This window comes from Acanthopagrus latus, chromosome 1, assembly GCF_904848185.1.
Source record: "Acanthopagrus latus isolate v.2019 chromosome 1, fAcaLat1.1, whole genome shotgun sequence".
Lineage (NCBI taxonomy): Eukaryota > Metazoa > Chordata > Actinopteri > Spariformes > Sparidae > Acanthopagrus > Acanthopagrus latus.
In genome coordinates, this window is record NC_051039.1 from 21,249,835 (window position 1) to 21,271,844 (window position 22,010).

Below are 22,010 nucleotides of genomic sequence, written 5' to 3' on the forward strand. Positions count from 1 at the left end.
AAACAAACATTTAGACACAGGGTGATTGTCCTCCAGATAGTTCTCCTCTGTATACTGCTTTGAGCTCAATTACATAATAAAGCTCAGTATTTTATGGTAAAATATACATGATGACATTTGTTTTATCTCTGCGTAAGACGCAGCTTGTTTCATCCTTCTGAATTCTTTGAGCTGACAGAAAGCAGGTCTTGCTCTCACAAGAGCATTAATAGTTTTACAAACCAGGGGAGATGAGTGAATATGGTTTTCGTCATGAGTTTGGTAATTCTCCTGAACCCTCGTGTATGATCACCTTGATCATTTTTCTTTGTAAATGGAATCACTGACAACAATAATGAACATCATCAAACATCCAACTTAAGAAGTGCTTCACATTTTCTGCCCCCTCAACACCTGGATGACACGAGGTGATGCAGTTAGACAGCTTTTATTTTTTCAGCTATATAGAGAAAAAGTCACCAGATTCTAATTTATGTTGTCTATAATCTAAATACGGTGTTTGTCACAGGAGCTCAGCAGGTTCAGCCTGTTGTGGTCCACACAGATAAAGAATTAAAGGTGTACTATGTAGCATTAGGGAAAATTTTCAATCAAAAGAGAAAGATCGTAATATTTTTTTATACCTAAACAAACTCTTCATTTTTCATGACTGAATAAACAAACTGACCTTAACGGACAACACAATTTTCATAACCAGCAGTGTTCTGGGGACCTTATTTGTATGTTTATGAGAACAGATTTTAGTTATCTTAGATATTCAGTATACCATAATGTAAGATAAAAGACAGAAACATTTATGAGGCTGAAACTACCAAATGTTGTTGCTTCATTTTTTTTTTCAGCTCTGATTTACATCTGTGCTGAGTACTAATGTACAGACTGGCATGCTGTTTAAAGAGGGAAATGTAAAATGTGAAATCAGACACCCGACCCTATGTCATGTGCTGCATATAGTGTTTTTTACATGACAGACAGCAGTTTTATTATTGTTACTGGAGTAAGTGACTTTAAAGTATATTTGCCTGTGAGGAGTCCTGTTCGAGTATCCTCAGAGTGACAATGAACTTGATAGCTTTCCTAAACCACGGGTAGAAAAATGCGTATATGAGAGGGTTCAGACAAGAGTTAAAAAACAACAGCCAGGACACGATGGCCCAGTACGAAGCACTGTTTGAGATGTCCTGTCCTGCCAGAGAGGGGTAGTAATATGGACAGAAGGTCATCAGAAATATCAGTATGACAATACCCAGAGTCCTGGCTGCTTTTCTCTCTGATTTCTTTGCAGTGACTGTAACTGTACCGCCTGAGATGACTGCAACATGAGACCGCATGGCTCGAGCCTGAGACACCGCCACAACAAACACTCTCATGTACAGAACAATGATGAGCGAGCACGGACCGATGAACGTGAACACGAGGTCGATAGTTCCTGAGACGTAGTTGATCACCACCAGACACTCCCCGTGGCAGGAGTTGTGTCTGTCCGGGCGCCTGAGATGGTCCTTCAGAATCAGCCCGTTGTAGAGGAGTGAGCAGGCCCAGCACACACACACACACACCTCCACTCTGCTGCGAGTGATTTTGTTGGGGTACTGCAGAGGGTGACAGATAGCTACATAGCGGTCGATGGATATGAGCACCATGTTCCCCACAGAGGCTGATGTGAGGGTGAAGCCGAAAATGTAAGACAGAGCACACATGAGATCGCCCAGCAGCCAGCAGGTTTCTGTGAAGCGCACCATCTCCACCGGCATCACCAGCAGCCCCACCAGCAGGTCGGAGATGGCCAGGGAGAGCAGGAGCAGGTTGGTGGGCGTGTGGAGCTGCCTGAAGTGGGAGATGGAGATGATAACGAGCAGGTTGAGAGCTACAGTGAGCAGGGTGATGCAGGAGAACAGAGCGTAGAGGGACACGGCCTCAGAGCGAGGACGCTTTAGACCCCTGCAGGACGAGTTCGGGAGCTGAGGGTAGCAGAGCTCGGCTCGCTCTGGGCCCTCCATCGTCTGCCGCCGAGGGGAGGCGATGACCCGAACCTGCTGAGCTCCAGCAGCTCTCTGATCGTACCAGACATGGTGCAGCTCTGTTATCTCCTCCACAATTCCCCAGTCATCCTCTTCATCACTGTCTGCTGTCAGCCTGTTCTTTGTTTCTTTCATTTCTCCTCATCTCCCTCACCCCTCCCTCACTTATTCCACCCTCCACACTTCCCTTTGAATCCCACTGATACCTGATGCAACATGTTTGTTTCGTGCAACAGATGGAAAACTTTTCTGTGTAAGCTTTGTTAAAGTTGTGTTTGAGTCACAGGAACTTAAAGGTCTAGGCTGTAGGATTTTGGGGGATTGGCCATGTGTTACCACCATAGGTTCACCTACACACTTTGACGGGGAGAGTTAGGGGAGCAGTCCTCCATTGATTATGATCTGGAACCTCACTGCCAGATGCCAGTAAATCCTTCACACAGGACCTTTGAAGCCTTGAGGGGATCCGAGTCTGTTATCTGGGCTTGTCAGTAATCCAAAGACAGGAGCTAACATTACTGCAATGGTTGACTGACTAAGGGCATAACTAAACTCAAGCAGCACCTCGAAACAACAGTTGTTATATATTTCACAAGCACAAGAACAAAACCGCAGCAGTGGAACTGAAGTCTCCTCTGACATTTAGACCGGGATACGATGGCGACGCTCAGCCTTGCTTCCAATTTTGGCCAGTGGCCCTTTCCCCATAGAACACCACTGTCAAAGAGACATCTGTAAAACAGCTGGCATGAGACCCTGAAATGCAAACAAGGTCAGTCCTGACTCTGCCTGTTATGAATTTTTGACTCATGAAGGTTTGATATTTGTAAAACTGAGAAAAACTGATTTAAAAAGCTGAGACTTCGTCTGCTGGCGTAATGGGAACTCATGGTGAGGGTTAGTGAGAGAATCGCTACTGCACATATTCAGCGGGCCTCATAACCAGGAAGTAAACCTGGAAGCTAGAAAAGGTTTTTGTTTTGAGGGGCAGATGACTAATTCTTATTGCACTGAATAGGAGCCATCTTTGGGTCTGGAATCTAGTCTTATTTTAAATCGTGGATGATTAAAGTATACCTGGTTTTGGGCTCTGAACTCTGCCGACCTATGATTGTTAGGTTGTTTGCTTTAGTCATTGATGGTCGAACAGGATTTGCTGCTTTTCTCACTTGTATTTTGAATGTAGCTTTTGTTGTTCGACTACTTGTCAGACAAAACTGACAAAAAGAAAATTTCAGTTTTCATTTCCGGGAAGTTGTAGAATTAAATCACTTAATGTGGCCCCGACGACATATCTGCTTACACGTCACAAGTGATGTTATTGGTCTCCTTGATTTTTCAAAATCAGGATCACACCAGTTGACTCCTAATTATGGCGTTTTTAAAGACAAAGAAATGAATCGATAGAACCAAGAGGCAACTGACAATGAAAATGATTGTTAAGTGAAGCCTTGGATTTGACTCATATTCACAAATGCTCACACACAGATGGTACCAGATCAGCTATGCAAGACATTGGTCGAAGCATCAGCTGAGATTCACTGCTCGCCTTTTTGTGGACAGGACTGAACTCTCAACCCTGCGATTAATGGATGACACATTCTGCCTCCAAAGCTAGAGCTTGGATGAGCTTTATCTCATCCAGAGCCTGTTGGACCAGCTTCGCTTGCTCGTTTTATATTGGGATGTGGTCACAGTCCAAATTTCTCTCCAGTACCCAAGGTTTCTAACAATCCAACCTAACTTTCCTTTAGAGTAGTTTTACACTCCTTGCCAATTTTAACTCCTCGTTCGGGTTAATATCCTTAATATCCGTATTGTGTGAATGTCGCTGCCTACTTGGGTCACATCAGTCATGAAGTGCCTGAGACTGCTGCTTCGGTTAGGATGTGGAGTTCAGAGTGCCATCCCTCGATCCCTGTGTGTTTGCTGCTGCAGCTGTAAGTTTGGGCCTTTTTCACAGACTTAAGAACAGATGGGAACGATCAAATGTATGATTTCTGATTTCTGTGTGGCTGCTCCAGTTTCGGGCCTGGTGTTCTTCATGCTGGATCACTCTCACTGGGATGCTTAAGTACATTTGTGCCACCATTAATGTTGTTAGTATCATATGTGCGTTCCCTACTGTGTCAAGCCAAAATGTCTGCTGTGAAAAGGGCTGATTGAGCTGAACACGATACCAAAATACTTAAGAACTTCTGTCAGGACCACAATGGTTTAAATACGCCTGCTTGTATCTCCACTGTAATGCTGCATGATATACAGAGCGTCTCTTTCTGACCTACATCCTCTCTGAAACAGCTCCACACACAGCTGGATTTCCTTCCCTCCTCTCTATCTGCCGTCGCTATCGTTGTAAGTTTTTCTTTGTGGCTTCTTACTTTTCACAATCAAGCACATCCATGTTTTCCGCCCCAGATACACGTGGGACAAGGCTGATATGGTTGCATCATGTGTTGATGTTAAAGTGTGCTTATCAACACCTTTGAGTGGAATTCAGTTGTGGGTTAATGTGTTATCGGACATTATTATGAGTGTGAATGTGTCCCCCTGGTGCACAACACAGCTCTCAACAATAAGGTTTGTTTTTTTTTTTATACTGAAACTGATGTAACCTCTGAGGTTCTGACAAGTTTGATGAGTTCCTGTGTGTGTCAGTCCGAAACAATATCTAAACAATACTTAAAGGGGCAATTTGTGAGATATAGCCACGTGTTTTAGTTTAAAACACCCCCAAAAAATGAACCAGCATTATCAAAAGAGTGTGAAGAAACAACAGTGTTGATGCAGAAGATGTTGATGTTGTCTGCTGAAGTCAGCGTGCCAGCCCGTCCTGTCTCTTACACTCCGTACCAGCAAGAGGTGATAGTACGATGGTAGTTTCAGTGGGGAGATATTTGTTACTAATAATCTATTAAGTAAACAAAATAAAATCACAAAATGTCGAGAAAGTAAACATTTTACACATTTGTTCTTCAGACTGCTCATCAGTGAAGTTCTTTTACTTATGATCTGCTGGAGCACAATTTAATTTGGTAATGGTAATGGGTTTTGTTTTAGCACTGTGTTGCTGGAGGAGAGAATCTTCTTAGAAGAGTTGAAATAAAAATGTTCAGGCTGTCAGAGAAAATATTCATCCTGGTTTATCAAAGACTAATAACCTAATAATTCATTTGACTCGGGAGGATCCTCAAGACTACTCTAAGATGATTTGTTCAACTATTTTAAACCTTTGAATAAATATGGGTGTGTACTGGTATCAGCGATCAGCCAAAATGAGTTCAGAGAGCATCACGTGTCCCTTTCAGACTTCTCCCACCTGCAGGACAAACAAATGAACCGTTGCTGAAAAGACTTGAAAATGAAATGGAAACAATCTGGTAAAATAGCATGGTCTGTTTCTATGTGATCATTTGGTAACACATTATAGTTAAAAGTGTTTATAAACATTAACAACACAAATTAATGAGCAGTTTCATATGTTATAGACTGGGACTACTGTGCCTGACAATATTCATCAGAATCACACACTCACACATTGGCAGAGACCACCAAGGTGCCAACCTGCTCATCAGGTGCGATTTGGGTTTCAGTACCAGCGACCTTCTTATTTCTGGACAACCAGTCGACCTCCTGAGCCACAGACGCCCGTCTGGTTTGTCAGATCTATTCTTGGTGTAGGCCTTAGATTTATCTCAAATTGCTAGCCTGCATCACCAATAATTTCATTACTTGCATCTTGTCTTATCTTCAATGTATTTTATATGTAGGGATGTTGAAATAAGACACAGTTTATTAAATGTATTTATTCTATTCTATTTGAATATTTCCATCATTAATAATTTATATAATCTTCAACCAAAACATTCACTCACAGGTAACATCTAATTTGTTTGCGTTAAAAATCCTTCACAGCACGCTAACATGTTTGTTGAAAATCATTCAAACGTTAATGTTAATTTTATTTTTCACTATTTTCCTCATCACCAAATTCACTCCCATGTTGGATAGCTCTTGTCTCTGATGTGCTGCTGCCATCTGTAGATGATGAATAACACCTCATGCAGAGGTGTGTCACTGTCAGCGTGGTTGAGCTGTGTGACTTCATCCATCTGACAACTAAAGCTGCAACTACACAATCAGGTGTACTGGAGCGGCCGTGTGGCTCGTCAGACACTAGATGGCCCTGTTGATAAAGCAGTTGGCTGACAGCTTACTGCACCCTCACTCGAGCTTGTCTTACTCTCGCTCGAAAAGACATTTCTGCCACATGAGCGTCAGCTTTATGTTTTGAATACTTTGTGAGACTTTTTTGTTTGTTTGTTTGTGTGTTTTGTAATACTTTGATTTTAACATCCCTGCCCAAGTCAACCACACCATAACAGCTGACTGTACTATGTGGCCTGTCCCAACATTTTTGAGTTTTACGGATAAAATCCACAAGCATACTCACTTCATTAAGTTAATTACAAAATGTACAGCAGCCATTAAATGGAGTACAAATTAATCAGAGATATAACTTTTGTCAAGTTGAAAAAGTTATATTAGTGTGAAAACGAAGGTTAAATAAATGCCAAAAAAGACAATTCTCTGTTGATGCATACCGATAAGTGCTCTTTTTGTTTCTGTTAAGACAATAGAACTAACAAGTTTTATTATAATGGAGATTTTGAAAATTGCTGCAGTACTAAACTACAATCCCCATTACTTCACAGTTTACATATATGTGTTGTTTTTTTTGTTCTTTTTATTACCATACATCCTTAATTCCATATATTTTATTTCAGGCCTTTCACTGATGTGTTTACTGGTATTTAAAATTTTAAGACCAGCATAATCTGCCTCAATTGTACAGAAATCTGCGACAGCCAGGGGAGAACCACCACGGCCCCCGTCTGTGTAATACTGGCGTGACTACATTGCGTAAAGAGCAACGAATGCTGAGGACGAAACAGAATTGAATTGGGAGACGGACAGATGGGGTATTTTTTAGAGAGTGTGGGCAGGATCAGTTCTAAAAGTTGGGAGAGGGCGACGTTGTTTGGAAGATGGGCTCTCCACTTGAGCAGTGAAAACAGTCGGGGCCTCCCTGAGCCAGAGAGGAGGTGGATAGCAGAGCGCTCAGAACAGGAGCTGCTGTGTGAAGGACTAGATAGATACTTCTGCAGGTCTGTGTGAGCTACCGTGTCTTGTTTATCCTCATATAAATGTTGGAGACCCTGTACCGTAGGTCAGTCACTGCCTCTACAAATGTGGCTGAGGATGAGGTTTTTTTATTTTCCTGTGAAAATAAGTGTTGCCTTCAAGGACCACAAGCATTGTGTGATCTCACTGAAAATCTGTAATTACTCCTGTGAAAAAATGAATGCAAAGTTTAATTCAAACTAAATAGCGATCAAAACTTTACCAGTCTAACCGAAAGAACTTCTTCTAACAACATCAATTTGATCTTAGAGAAATATACAAATTTGTAGTTAAAGTTAGTGGCTGTGTGAAAACACTGGAGACTGAGGGAAGCAGTGTGCTTCTGTTGTTTTTATGGTGAACACCAATGTCTGTTCTTCTTTTTCCTTTAACCACATCGTCATCACTCTACCTCAAATAAAGAAACACCAAAGCTTCAAATCCACAGTCAGTGGAAGTGTTTCTGAGCCAGAGGGACGTGAAGAATGGGTCTGTGGAGTCGGCATGTTTAGACCTGAAAATCCAACAACTTTTAGAAAGAACCATATGTTTCTGTTGGTTATAATTTGATCTCACGGTAAAGAATCCCATTTAAACAGTTATTATTTCAGCAGATGGAAAAGTCGAAACAGTTTTATGGCTTTTATTTTTGTTTTTGAGGACAACGCTGCTCTTTTTGTTTTATATTTTGGTCTCTCCCTCAACCTTTAAATGTCAAGACTCACTTTGCCAAATGGAACCAGTTTACGACAAAAATAGTTTTGGTGCTCTCGGGTAACCGTAGCAGATTTCCCTGTCCAAGAAAGACCATTAACAACGGTAACTGATTCACCTACAATGAACTGCCTTTCTATTGTAGAGGAATTCTTTTTTTCTTATGCTTTGTTTGCAAAAAAGGACAAATGGCTTTTGTTTAGTAGATTTTTAAGCAAAAGATATGAGCAATAAAAAAACATTATTATTATTATCACCAAACAATACATATTGAAAATAGGCAAATAGAAAATAAAAATATTTACCACATGATTTACAAGCTGTATGGCAGCTTGTACTTACATTCTTTAAATATAAAGAACACTGATTGTGTTTGTGTAAAGCTAAAGTAGGAGTAATGCATGTTTAAAATACCAACTTTGTATAAGAGAAATGATCAAATCCTCAGAATGCCACAAAGGTCTGTAAAACACATTTGTGCAAACACAAACAAACATTCATCACGCCTGGTTTCCCCCACTTCTTCCTCCATTCACTGCAGCCTAATTGATTCTCATTTTAATTACGCTGACCCAGACTCCGTCTCTCCTCTTCACGCACAACAAAACCAGCGCAGGCCGGCAGTCTGCCTCTCACACTGTGAGGATGACACCTCCGTCTCCTTCCAGAGCAACGAGTGGAGGATCCACTTTGATGTCACTCCCCCGCAAAGGAAAGGTCAAAATAATAAATGTAGGCCCAATTGATGGGTCTGCAGGGGGGCGCGGGGGGTTTCACTGCTGATTTTTGGACGAGTGCTCCACTAAAGGCATAATGAATTCATACAGTCAGCCACGGCCAAAGAGGAAAACAGCATGGGTCCTCCTCCCATGAAAAGGTTGATCTAAATCTGCAGACAAGCCTGGCTCCTTCTTCCCACTCATTCTCCAACACGCCGCTCTGTGCTCTCTCTCTCTCTCTCAAACATGCGCTTGTTTCACACTCACACTCACTCGCGGAGGACTAAATACTCAAAAGTATCCCTGTCTTCCTCTCTGACACACACCTCTGCATGTCACCTCCTCCTCACCTTCGCTGGGAGAAGTGAACCGCATCACCGTGGATCAAAACACCCCTCAGGAAGCCGCTCCACCTAACTCCTCCTCACAGTAGGGCGTCTTTGATTCAAGAGTCAATAAGCCAGAAATGCACAAATGCTCCTATATGTCTTTGAAGAGTCGTCAGGTCATCCGGGTCACAGCATATCTGTATCTGAGCTGCACCGTGTCTGCTGCTCCCTGACCCTCTGTCCACCATTACAAACCTCTGGAGCTGGAGGAGCTCATTTTTGAATTGGGTGAAGTATGAAATAATATAAAGCGAGTAAAGAATGCTAGTTACAAATTCACAGCAGCTTTGGTTGAAGTGTTTCACACAACATTTTCAGCCAGCGGTGGAAGAACTTTTCAGATCTTTTAATTACAGTTATACCGTAATGTAAACATACTGCATCACCAGTTGAAGTACTCGGTTCAGAATTCTGCTTAAAAAGCACCGAGGTTCTAGTAACAACAAGCTGCAATCATGCAGCATGGTGACGTTTTTGAATGCTGCATTACTGACGGACGAATACGTGAGCAGAATTTGAACTACAGTACTTTTAATAAACCGTCGTGTCATTTTGCTGTGTAAGTTAAATGTGTTAAATTGAAAAAGAAGGTTGTGCTTCAACAAGGGGGTTCTGAGCAGAAAGATTTCCAAGTCAAGGAGGACAAAATACTCACACTTCACTTGTTTATTTGGCTCACATCACAACAGATAATCCTTTGTTTTATCCTATAATCTAATGTGATGCGAGCCAAATAAACAAGTGAAATGTGAGTGTTTTGTCCTCTTTGATTTGGAAATTGGAAATGTGCTGCCCCATCATCTTTTTTTGGAATCGTCTCACTGGATTTTTGGGGGGGTCCGGCACCAAGTTAATCACAAGCTTTGTTTGTAAAAATGTTAATCTGCAAAGCAGCCAGGGCAACACTTGATGTTGCCATATTTAGATTTATAAGCAGTGTATTAACATGTCATGAATGGTTCAAAACACACTTCAGTGTTGTAGGCAGATATATATGTTTACTCGTGTCTTTGTCCACAACTAACTCCTCTTCTATTCAGTGTTTATACACTGATACATGAGAAGTCAAGTCGTGTCAGTTTTGTTTGTGTGGTATCAGCTCACAACAAAAGCTATCTCATGACATTCTTCAGTCTAAACCTGCTTTTTAATTCATTCACTCACAGAGACCCAACATTTACCGAGTGTTTCCAGAGCCAGTTACAGCCGTAATAAATAATAAGTGTAGTCCAGTAAAAAGCACAGACCAAATGTAGTGGAGCAACAGTAAGAGTAAACAGAAATATTCCAGTCTAGAAACACATCAGATCTGCCCACAGATAAATGTCCTGTAGTTTTAATTGCACCCTGAGGTTAGCAGACACTGAACACACACACGGGATGCTCTCCTGTAGTGTGGACAAATGTTTTTGTCTACTACTTTGAGGGAACAAGGTGACAAGTTTTAACAACACTCATTTATAAAGGGTAAATTTATAGTAAGTTCAATTTCCGGTAATAGTTATATCACTGTTTACAAAGACAACCTTTATATATATAAAAAAAATAAAAATAATAATGTATTAAGCAATTGTAAAGGTTTGCACGCATCAGGTGCAACTTCAAAATGGCCGCTCAGATGATGTCTACAGATGAACCACACAGTGTTTATTAAACATTAAACAAATATTATGATCATCAGTTACATCTTCATAATAAACAGCTGCTCAATAAATGACTATTACAGGAAAAAAAAATACATTTGAATTATTAAGAAATGTACCGTTTATTAGTTCTGGTTATTATGAAGCGTTCACTTTCACAAAAACGCAGCATCCTGAAATAAGTGAATAAACGCAGAGTAAGTGTTGCTGATTCAAGTTCAGTTTGGATGATGATATACGGCTCACTGCTGCATGCGGCTGCTGCTATTCATCGATGTTTGCTTCTATAATTGCTTGTCTTTCATCGATCGATTAGTCATGTGTTTCAAATGCAAATCAAATCGTTGTGCAGCTATTGAACAACTGTGCGGTTTATAATTCCCACTGCGTGTTTCCGCTCCAGACCGAGGCCCTGCTGCCTCACCGCACTGATGACAAACACTCAGATAAACCGAGATATGACTCGGACTGGGGTTTCTTTCTTCCTCTGCTTCTTCTTCTTTCCTCCCAAGCAGAATTTCCCGACCAGCTCAGATGCGCATTCATTCACTCAGGCTGCTGAGCTGCCAGTTTTCCTCCGGAGGACCGAGGGACGGGCGGACTGAGGGACGGAGCCGCTCCGGGCTGAATTACATGCGCAGTCCTGCCGTGAATCACACATCACCACGGCAACCGGCGTTCACACCGAGTCCCCGTCAGCATCAGTGTGGTCCGATCCCATCCACACACACACACACACGGCCGACAGGACAGCACCGAAAAACGCTGTAAGTTTATCTCCTCTTTTTTTCTACCTCCTGTATGTCTGTGTGTAATTTGTCTGTTGCGTGTTTTGCGGGTGAGGAGAGCCTGCACCGCTGCGGCTTTTTCCATTTACACACGGGCTGTTTCCTCACACGGTGAAGTGTTTTCTTTCTTTTTTTTTTCTCTTCTTTTTTTTTGCACAGGTAATTCATCAATACGCTTTAACTAATGAATGGACAGGCGTCACATCTGTATATGAATGCCATGTTGGGTTGTGTGTCCGTGGGGCAGGCGTTGTTAATGTGCCCTACCTCCACCTTACATAAATAGGCTACAATTAAAAAAAAACAAACAACGCATTTATTGATTGTCCTTGTAGCTTCAGGTTGCCTTAATGAAGTCTGCAAGTCATTAAAAACAAGCCTCACCTTGTAGCAAATGTACAGTGTGAGATTTATGATCATCCAAGTATGCAAAAAAAGAAATGTATTGATTCTTAATTTAAGATAATTAGATTGGAAATTGTAATCTGCTTCTATCTATCTATCTATCTATCTATCTATCTATCTATCTATCTATCTATCTATCTATCTATCTATCTATCTCAGGTCTCTCTGGTTACACTGCCCTGTACTGTACATCTTGTCGCAGCTGTCTTCAATGCAGCAACTTGGGGCTATGCATGACCAGTGAACCCTGAAGAACTTGAGAGGCACACACGCTTAAAAACAGCCCACTCATACCTTTTTCCTTTTTTCGCAAAACACAGCCCGTCTTAACCTCCAGAAAGCCGCCTCCTCCCTGTCCTGCCAGCGGACAGATGTAATACCAGGTCGCTCTGTAATTTCTGGTGCAAACAGGCTTTACAGTGGATTTAGAGTGTGCATTTAAGAGATGCCATTCGCAGCCCTGGTGGAGCTGCCGGATGCATTTCCTGCCACAGTGTGGGAGCGTTTGACAGCGACACCCGGCTCATTTGTTAATCACAGATTCAGGATGATTCATCGTACCCACACTTCGCTCTGACAGTGGGGAGGGAAACATGGTGGTCAGAAGCGCAGATGACCACTTTAGCCGCCCACACACCAAGGACACCAATGACTTGAGTAACGTTCAAGATCCCCATGACGAAAGCTGCTCTTTAACTGTTACAATATGAACAGACTGCTGCTCTTTTACTCACTTTAGAGGTGGTTGTTTTGCACCAGCAGTCCTGCGACGCTGCTGGAAATTTTTCATAAAGAGCCTGAAGTGACAACATATAGTTCATCAGTATGATCACACAGTGTTCCCACTTCCCTCTACAGCAGACAGCCCATTTACAGCTGATGTGTCCGGTGGCCTCATGATCCTGTGTTTCCTTTATCAGGAACACATTTCCTGTGCATCAGGGATTTCTCCTGCAGCATAAATACCGGAGCTCTTAGCCTCCTGCTGCGTGTATCATCATTGTGAGTTGCTGGCGTCAGCGGGGCCCGTGGGGTCCTTGGCTGAGGGAAGGTGTTGTGTTGCACCGTGTGAATGAGATAAGTGGGTCCTCACCTCTTCCCTCCACATTTAGGTGATCATTTGATGGAGGACAGAAAATAGAATCATTATCGGAGCGCAGAGGTGTTCAGGGCTGTGTTGATGGCGCGTTAGATTTATAACTTGATTATAAACACTACAGATAAGAGTTGGGGGGAGAGATGGTGCTGAGATACATGAGCTTAATCATACCCTGCAGTTATGAAACATGTTTACTTGGGTTGGATAAGCCACAGGAAAGCTTCCCAGTGAGGACGGTTGCAAATACAAAAGACTGAAGTCATTTAGATAATCCCCCATTAAAACCACATAGTTATAATTCCACTCTAACCTCATTGAATTAGTCAGTCATTAAAGGAATAGTTTGACGTTTTCATAAAAACTAAGCTACTGTGAGCGGTGAAAGTCACTAGAAAGTTGCTGCTTCCAGCCAAGAAGTAATCCAACACATAACCTACTGTAAAACAACAGACTGTTGTTTTCACACGGCGGTTTTATGAGAATATAAATATACTCATAGATTATATATAAATGTTTCATTTGATTCGCAAGCTAACAGGACTGACATGTACACTAGTGGCTTTGTGAAGTTGTACAGTCGACCTGTGAGCCAGATGCTAACGTCAGCACGCTAACATACTCACACGAACAATGTCGTGGCATTAGCAGGTGGAAAACCCTGTGTACTTGCTGTTCACCATCTTCAAGAGACTCAAAAATTAAAAAAAAAAAATCAAAAATACATATTTCTCCTCTTTCCTGTTTTGCTATTTACCCGCCTGGAGTGTTTTGGTGTGAGTTGATGTGTTTTGGAGACATCAGCTGCAGAGACGTCTTTCAGTTATAATGGAACTAGATGGTACTCAGTTTGGGGTGTTAATATAATACATGTGATAAAACTCAAAAGCAGCATCAAATCTTTCTACTGTAGAAAGATGCGTGCAGCTGCTCATGGTCGAGAGGCTTGTACTCGTGACAGAGCGGGATGTAAACATTAATGATGCCCTCCTCGGATGAGCTGTAACGTTAGCTAGCATGGTTAGCTTAGTCGGCTAACCTCTCATCCATGAGTAGATGCACACTTCCCTGTTGGTCTGTGGGTTGAGTGCATGGGTCGTGATTTCTGTAGAGAAACCTTGCTGCTGAGTTTGTCGAATGTATTTTTTTTTTAGCACTTTGAGCACCACAAGCCAAATGCCATGTAATTCCAGTATATTCAAGGGAAGACAGACGTCTTAAAAACTAAGTGACTTACACCAAATCAGTCAGTAGATACACACTGTCTGGACTAATGGTCAGGTCTGGGCATTGTCTGCAGATGCTCTCGAAAACGTGCAGAACACAACAGGAGATTGTCCTTGTCGGACGTGTTCTCACCTTCTGGAAATACAGTGTGCAGGAGGAGGACGAGGAGAAAGACTCATCAGTAATGATGACTGCATATCCTGAATGTAATTGCATGGATTCACAATATCAACAAAAGGATGGAGAGCAGCACACAGGCGGGCGAAAAAGAGTCCGAAGCAGCTACACTTTGTGCGACGTCATCAACATGCTCACTCACTCACTGTGAATCCTCTTGACAATTACCTGCTCTATTTACACATGGGCTCCACTGGACACTACAAAGACTTTGTACAAGTGAACTGGCAGCTTAAAGTCTGGTTAACGTCTGCTTTAACTGATTTGGACATTCGCATCAACACATGCAGATCCTCAGGGTTATGTCCGGAGAATATCAGGGTAAAAGTGCATGTGTAGATATGGCTTTAGTTTAGCGTGTTAGCATGCTTTCATTTGCTAATTATCAGGAAACACAGAGCACAGCTGAGGCTGATGGGAATGCCTGTAGTTTTGCAGGCATTCGGTGATAAATGTAAGAAAAGTACAAAAATTCAGTCAATCACATCCATCTAACCAATACTTGTTGATACATTTCACGCACACAAAAAAAAACCATAACTCTGTGGCCTCAGTTTTTGCTCTACATTACACTTGTCCTGTTGTGTTTTTCCTCATCACACTTTCATCTTCTCCACGTTCCTTCGGGTGCCCGGCAGGAGCTACTAGCAGTGCTGTCACATTTGGTTACAAAGCAAACAGTCAGAGTCAGTCTGACCCGAGCTGTCTCTCCCCTGCTCTCCAGATCCGTCCAGGCATTTTCGTGCACCCGAGCAGCCATGGTGAAGCTTGGAAGTAATCTGTCTGATAAGCTGGAGAAGCAGCCGTCTGCGGACGACGGCTTTGATAACATCCCCCTCATCACACCCCTGGAGGTCAGCCAGCTTCAGCAGCCATTCGCAGAAAAGGCAAGTACAGCTCATTAGATCTGTGTTCGCCAGTCTGTTTACATGTCCGCCCTCTTATGTTTGTTTTTCTCTGGAAAACTGTTTCCAAGTTGCCCGCCGACCACAACACACCGTGCATTACGGCATGACAGAAATAGCCAACAGATTACACGTCTACAAACATCATTGATGTGGGTACAGGAGCTCAGGAGGCTTGTTGTACCTGCTGCCCACACAATGCACGTACCTCTCTGAACGCATGATACTCCACACACAGTCGCATTCTGGTCGGATGAAACGCATTGAGCACAGGATGTTCCACAGGCTGATTAGATGTTGCTGAAGCATTAACATCAAAAAAAAAAAAAAAACACACTTTGCAGCTTCCAGATGTCTTTTAAAGGCATCAGTTAAAACTGGCTGATTTTTCAAACAACTCTTGTGTATTTTTAGACGTGCAGGACAATACTTTTCAGTGGAAGCTGGATCGCTGAACCGGAGCTGAACACGGAGGACAACATCATCCATCAACTATGATTCGAGTCACAGTGACAGAGCGTTGTTTCTGGCATTTCAGGTCATTGTGAAGACGTCGACACAGTATCAGCTGCAGCAGCAGAAGAAGAACAAGCTGTATGTGCCCAGCATCAAGAAGCTGAATATCAACTTCTACAGTGATGTTTCAGATAAAGCCAAGGTACAACAACGGACACGCTGCTCCAGTTCTCATTAATAGATAAGTGTGGCGATATTCTGTGTTTTTCCTGATGTCAAAAAACCCCGTGAAAAAATCTAGTCTTAAGTGTTTTGTATAAATAAAAAAATAAAAAAAGATTCAGAAATGCTCCTTTTGGTCTTCAAGGGCTGGAGGGCCATATCTGTGCTGGACCGACAGCAGCTGGCATTTTGCGAGACAGCAGAATAGACTCACGTGCTGTAGTTACATGTCATGAGCAGACAGCGTGTTGTTAGTGGTGAGCTCAGGACAAGATGTGCGTCCGTGTCTGCAAGTTTTATAATGAGGAGACTTGAGCAGGAACACTAATGCCGGTACAATAAAAAGGGTGGAAAAGGAAACAGTTTCTACACAATCTGTGTCATGGCGTCATGAGGCCAGAAGTGTTTTAATGGTCGTGTTTTAGACATATTCATTTGTTTCATTTTGCAAGAAGTATGCAGTCTTTGGACAAAATGGTGATCTCAGTGTTGTGTTTAGATGTTTGAGAAAATGAGCTGTAGTTTCAGGAACCATGTTTAAACAATTGGGAAAAACTGTATATCGCAAATGTGTATTAATCCCCAGATGAAAATAGTCCCTAACAAACCGTCCGTGTTCTCCTGTTTGTGTAAGTTTTGCTTAACAACTACAGAGTCCAGCTGTTTTCAGAAGTTATTCAGCCTTTTTTAAACATTAAAGTTTCCTGCGGTAGGAACCTGTGGCTGGGTAGGAAAGTTATAAAGTACTGAGAGACAGACTAACACTAGTTCCTGGCTTTGGTCTTTCAATGGAGTAGGAATAGGTGCTGATGATGCTTGTCGCTGAAGTGCTACCATATATGTATTTTTGTGTGTGTGTGTATGTCTTGCTCAGATCACAGGTCTGATCTTCATCACTTTGGCCTTTCTGACCAGCCTGCTCCTCCTGCTCATGTACAAAGCCATGTGGTATGACCAACTTACCTGCCCAGAGGGTTTCATCCTGAAGGTAGGAACACACACACACACACAAGTGGATTTTCATCATTTAGGGAGAGAAAGAACAGCTAAATGTCTCAGCACAGACCAGCAGAGGCCGTTCATATTAGAGTCTCGTCCTTGGATATCACAGACTTCTTATTGCATTACTCAGGCTGTATTAGTCTGTGCGACACCCACTTAAAGGGAACTTACTCAGTCTACAATGCAGCTGGCACTTTGTTTCTCGACACACCCGCTCATCAGTCACTTGAGTAGGATTCTCTGAAAACCGGGGCTAGAAACGCAAACTCATTATCTCCAAACGACACCTTGGAGGCATCGTGTAGCGAGCCGGCACTGCCACACATGTTAGTTAAAGAGTCTGTCTCGCGTAGGAAAATGAGGGCGCATGAGAGCGACGGAGAGAGTGGTAGAAGGAGGGGGCGACCGAGCCCGCTTTCTGGTCAGGCAGAGATTGGGACGCCCGCCTGTGAATCGGAGGGGTCTTTAATTAGGGCTGAGCGTGACTAAACTGTGATTAAAGGCTTAACAGTGAGGGGGGAAGCGAGGAAGAGAAGGGGGAGGGGGGGACCTTCCGGCAAGGCTTTTGAAGTTTCTGCCGGTTACAGTTGCTTTCAGCATTTTTTCCTGCTAATGTGTTGTCGGAGACATAAAAAGAGGAGCGAGGAAGGAGGATGGAGGGAGACGTAGTCACTGCTGGGCTTTTGAGAGGTTGGACTCCTCACTGTGAGGGAGGGTCAGGTAGTGGATCCTCCGTCGAGAAACACTCGAAGGTCATCAACACAACTCAGTGGGCCTTTTCTGAAAACACAGCACTAACAGGCTGGACGTTCAGTTGGTTGGATTTAGGTCACCCACACTGTCTCTTACGCCGCCGTCACAGACGAAAGACCTTTCTTTGAGTGGAGTCAAGCTAACAGAGCTAACCGACTCCTCAGGAAGTGCGCCAGGCTCTGAAGCCAACTTTCATAGTGGCCAAATAGTGTAATAACATCATGTGATGCACTGTGGCTGTAAAATGGTGAATTAATCTTTTTAAGTGTCACAGCCCCCAAGATATGACTAGATATGACTCATTCGACATCATAATCTGAGCCATTCGGTCCAATAAAATCTGGATTAAATCATTTTATCACTATTCAAGTTAGCCAAGCGTTAAACCGGAAGTTAGTCAGCTCGGTTGGCGGAAGTCTCTAGTGTCTCTATGGTGTTTCTGAGTAATTTTATCTCCTTGGAATTTTTCTTGGCTTCATGCGCCACTGAGTAGCTCCTCTTCAGAATGAATTGTGTCCTTCCCCCAACACTGTATCAAGGTTTTAATGTAATGTCCTTGGAGCTAACTTGTAACTACAGCATGCAGCAGTTACAGGTTGCTTTCAGGAAACTCCGTAAATCACAGAGTTCAGGCAGAGCAGCCGGAGGACATCAGAGGGAAGACCAGAAAACATATTCTCTGTAAAATATGATTGAGTTCCACTAAAACCTGTGATCCTTCGAGCTATATGTTTTTTATGTAAGCTTCTGAGAAAATAACCCTGCTTCTCATTTGATTTATTACCTCTGTGAACAGTTTCCTAGTGAGTTCATGGTCTCAATCAGTAGTTTCAAGTCTGCTTCAGTACAGTATGAGGTTCAGTAAGGATTAATGGTCCCCTTTAGAGTAAAATAGATAGCAGAGTTTGACGCTGTCAAATTTGTTAAAACATTAATTTCACTTAAACTTACCACACGCGTCCCAGACAAGTCTGTCAGTAATTATCATAATAACACATAATAATAATAATTTCAATGTCAAATCGCAGTACTTTGCCATCGAAATTTAAACAAAGATATGTTCGTCTCTAACAGCAGAAGCACTGCACCCCGGCAGCTCTGGAGATGTACTACACAGAGCAGCAACAGCAGCAGGAGCCAGGCTTCCACGGCAGCGCCAACAGGGGGCTGTACGCGGCCCTCAGCCACCTCAGCCAGGTCAAGAGGACGGGGCCTGAGCTGCCACCACCATGGTTACCAGTCATCACCGCCATGAAGGAGGCTGAGCTGGCCAAACAAGGCAGCGAGCCGCTGAAAGGAGCGCCGGAGGGCGAGGAGTGAAGGAGCTGAGGGAAATGATGATGATGGGGCGGTAGTTTAGGTTATTTTTCAACCGTCTGTGTGCGTGTGTGTGTTCAGGATTTATTTCCCCTTTTCCTCGCACAGGTCAATATATCACTTGGTGCTCCAAAACCTGGAAGGTGTCTGCACATCTACTGAAAATGTAAACCACAACTTTACTCGTTTTCAATGCAGTTATATTCAGTTCATATTTAAAAAAAAAAACAAACAGCAAGCTAATACCCAACTGTGGTAGTGTGTGCGTGTGTGTGCATGTGTGTGCGTGCGTGTGTGTCTGTGTGCGGTGAGTTGTTGAGGTTAGAGGCAGGAATGTTATTAAAGTGTTGGAGAATGTGCCTGACTTTTACAGTGTTACCGAATCATGACTAAACTCTGCCATCTGCATGTTTGTGTGAGTATGTGTGTGTGTGTGTGTGTGTGTGTGTGTATGTGTGTGTGTGTGTGTGTGTGTGTGTAAAAACAGTACGCTGTAGATGCTGTAATGCATATGAGAAGATATGTACTATATACATATTACAGTCATGTGCACTGTGTGTGTGTGTGTGTGTGTGTGTGTGTGTGTGTGTGTGTGTGTGTGTGTGTGTGTGTGTGTGTGTGTGTGAGAGCACACTATTGTGTACTTGTGTGAGAAAGTCGGAGGTGAGAGAAGAGAAGCGAGAGCTCGGAGTGCGAAGTGAAGATAACAAGTTTTTAATGAGATCATGAGTTTCTCCTCATCACTCCGTCTCGTTATCTCGCCGTCTATTCATTTAGTTTCAGAGGAGGACGTATGAAATCATCAGCGAATGTGCTCACAGTTTAACCATTAAGACAAGGAACCATAATAGAATGTTTTAAATTCGGGCCGAAATGAGTTGAGTCCACATCTTCTTATCTGGAGACTGTAAATTGCAGCTCTGTGTGCGTCTGCAGCTAAAGTCATAGGAACGTGTGTTTATGCACTTTAACTCCACAAACCACAAGCACACTCGCTGTTTTAAATCAGAATCACACAGTGGCTTTGGAAAGCGTCAGAACATTTAAAACCACATTCATTATTCAGTATTAGTGTTTTTATCTTCTCAATGTCACTGTGGGTAATTATGTGTTGGAGTAATTGTCAAAACAGTTCAGTTATTTTGAATAAATATGTAAATTTCAGTAGAGTGTGCAACAAGTGAACACTCTCTGAAGCCACTGAACATTTCTTCATAATGTGAGCTACTTACTGTAATTATGGATAAAACTTGAGAGCTTTTAATGTATTACTACAAACAATCTACTTGATTGATCTCATGATTGTAAGCTAATTGTAAAAAAAAATGTTCGCCATCTGAGTTTTGTTCCCTAAAGTTGGTTTTGATTCATGTTGCTGTAAGTATTCTGTAATGTAAATGAACATGTACAGTGTAACCACAGGGGGTGACTCATCATGAATGTATGAAGTAGCTGCTCTAATCATGCAGTAGATTAATGCTTATAGTGTTCTACCTTACGAGCTTCTATTGTCTTCACATTTATATTTATTTAATTAACAGAGTATTTAGGTGTATGTCATTTGGTGTCTGGCAAATCTGGCTTGAGTTATTTTCTAATTCATCATACATCCGGTTTTAAAGGACAGGAAACAATGAAGCAAATGTTTTTCCTCAAGTTTGCGACTGTCAGCTGTCATCTTAAATAACCCTCTGACAAATCTTGTGATTATCTGCCATCACTCACTTTGAGACAACTTTCCTTTCTGTGTGTCTTTGACTGTATAGAGTCACTTTTTGGTCAAAATGCCAGATTTCTGATGTTGGGACAAAACTGTTCATGTAAGCAGGAGGAATGTGAGATCACATCACAGCTTGTTCCTTCGGGTTCAAGCGCCAAACGTCCACATCAGACCCATCTGCTCTGACGTCACCGACTGAATGGAAATAAATGACTGAGGTGTTGAGTTCTCTGTCGATGACCTGAATTAACGATGAAACGTTGGCGGATTGAACAGAGAACATTCATAAGGCTTTTTTTTTCTTCTCGTCTCTTTATGTCAAATCATAAGTTATAAGTAACATTTCAGATGGATGCAGGGGTCAAATATATCGCAGTACTTTTGCTGTCCTTAAGTGCAATTTTGTGTCTTTGTGCTACTTTCTCCATTTCATGAGCGAATGAATTCTTGAATATTCACTTCACCACGTTTATTGAGAGCTCAAAGAAGCACTCAGGTCCTTTACTTTAGGAATAGTGGTAATATCACACTTTGAAACTAATCCATTACAAGTTAAAGCCCTGAGCTCATCTTTTATACATCTATATTTTAATGATAAAAACTAAAAATGCTAAATCTACTTTATATTGTTATGTATAATCTGTTATTAGATTATTATCATTAAAGCCATTAAATGCAATAGCATTTTAAAGTTTCAGATAATTTTATCGACCTTATAGTGTTGGACATTATAACACGTAACAACAGCCATCATTAATAAATGGCAAACTTATTTAACTTAATTAAACTTTATTTGATAGTTATTTCACTGTTAAGAAACCATGAAAAATGTTTTATTTAACTTCATTAAGCAATTGTTTATTTAGAAGTCCCAACTGATGTTTGTAATACTTTGTAAATGGTTAGTAAATACTGTATAATTATTATTTAGATAGCCTTTATAAACCTTTACAATGCTCAATAAATGGTTAATAAAGCAGTTAGCTGTTTATTAACTGTAAAACAAACTATTAACTAAAGTGTAATGAACTACAAATTCACCTTCTTTTAATGATTGTTATAATCAAGTGAGACGTGATTGTAACTTCTGTATGAACATTTTTAATATGTTTACTCTAACTAGGGACTATAGTTGTGAAATACATGTTGTTGAACACAAATAAACAACATTTCCTTTAAAATGTGGTGGAGAGGGGCACCTTGGTTGCTGAATGGTTACTGTGCATGTTTTATAACTGTAATATGGTTAAATTCCAGCCGGGGATCTTTGTT

At 41.9% G+C, this 22,010-nt stretch overlaps 2 protein-coding genes across 3 annotated transcripts; one reads left to right on the top strand and one right to left on the bottom strand.

The window, feature by feature from the left end:
* Positions 1-42: 42 nt before the first annotated feature.
* On the bottom strand, positions 43-2,645 carry LOC119006713 (trace amine-associated receptor 13c-like). Its single transcript, XM_037075767.1, has one exon. The coding sequence runs from the start codon at positions 2,154-2,156 to the stop codon at positions 1,008-1,010; it is 1,149 nt and encodes a 382-aa protein (XP_036931662.1). The 5' UTR covers positions 2,157-2,645; the 3' UTR covers positions 43-1,007.
* Positions 1,544-20,963, top strand: caly (calcyon neuron-specific vesicular protein). 2 transcript variants are annotated; one of them, XM_037075970.1, is made up of 6 exons: positions 1,544-1,558; positions 11,393-11,437; positions 15,088-15,250; positions 15,807-15,926; positions 16,821-16,934; positions 18,776-20,963. In XM_037075970.1, the coding sequence occupies exons 3-6, from the start codon at positions 15,122-15,124 to the stop codon at positions 19,019-19,021; spliced, it is 609 nt and encodes a 202-aa protein (XP_036931865.1). In that variant the 5' UTR covers positions 1,544-1,558; positions 11,393-11,437; positions 15,088-15,121; the 3' UTR covers positions 19,022-20,963. The 2 variants fall into 2 exon arrangements, with proteins under 2 accessions (XP_036931865.1, XP_036931784.1); XM_037075889.1 differs by lacking the exon at positions 1,544-1,558 and having other exon boundaries at positions 10,926-11,437.
* Positions 20,964-22,010: the final 1,047 nt, after the last annotated feature.

What these genes read in the sequence shown, in the direction of transcription:
- LOC119006713 (XM_037075767.1), bottom strand. Translation starts at nt 2,156, where the DNA reads ATGAAAGAAACAAAGAACAGGCTGACAGCAGACAGTGATGAAGAGGAT.
- caly (XM_037075889.1), top strand. Translation starts at nt 11,205, where the DNA reads ATGCGCATTCATTCACTCAGGCTGCTGAGCTGCCAGTTTTCCTCCGGA. An exon ending in GGACAGCACCGAAAAACGCT is followed by an intron (nt 11,438 to 15,087) that starts GTAAGTTTATCT and finishes CCTGCTCTCCAG; the next exon opens with ATCCGTCCAGGCATTTTCGT. An exon ending in AGCAGCCATTCGCAGAAAAG is followed by an intron (nt 15,251 to 15,806) that starts GCAAGTACAGCT and finishes CTGGCATTTCAG; the next exon opens with GTCATTGTGAAGACGTCGAC.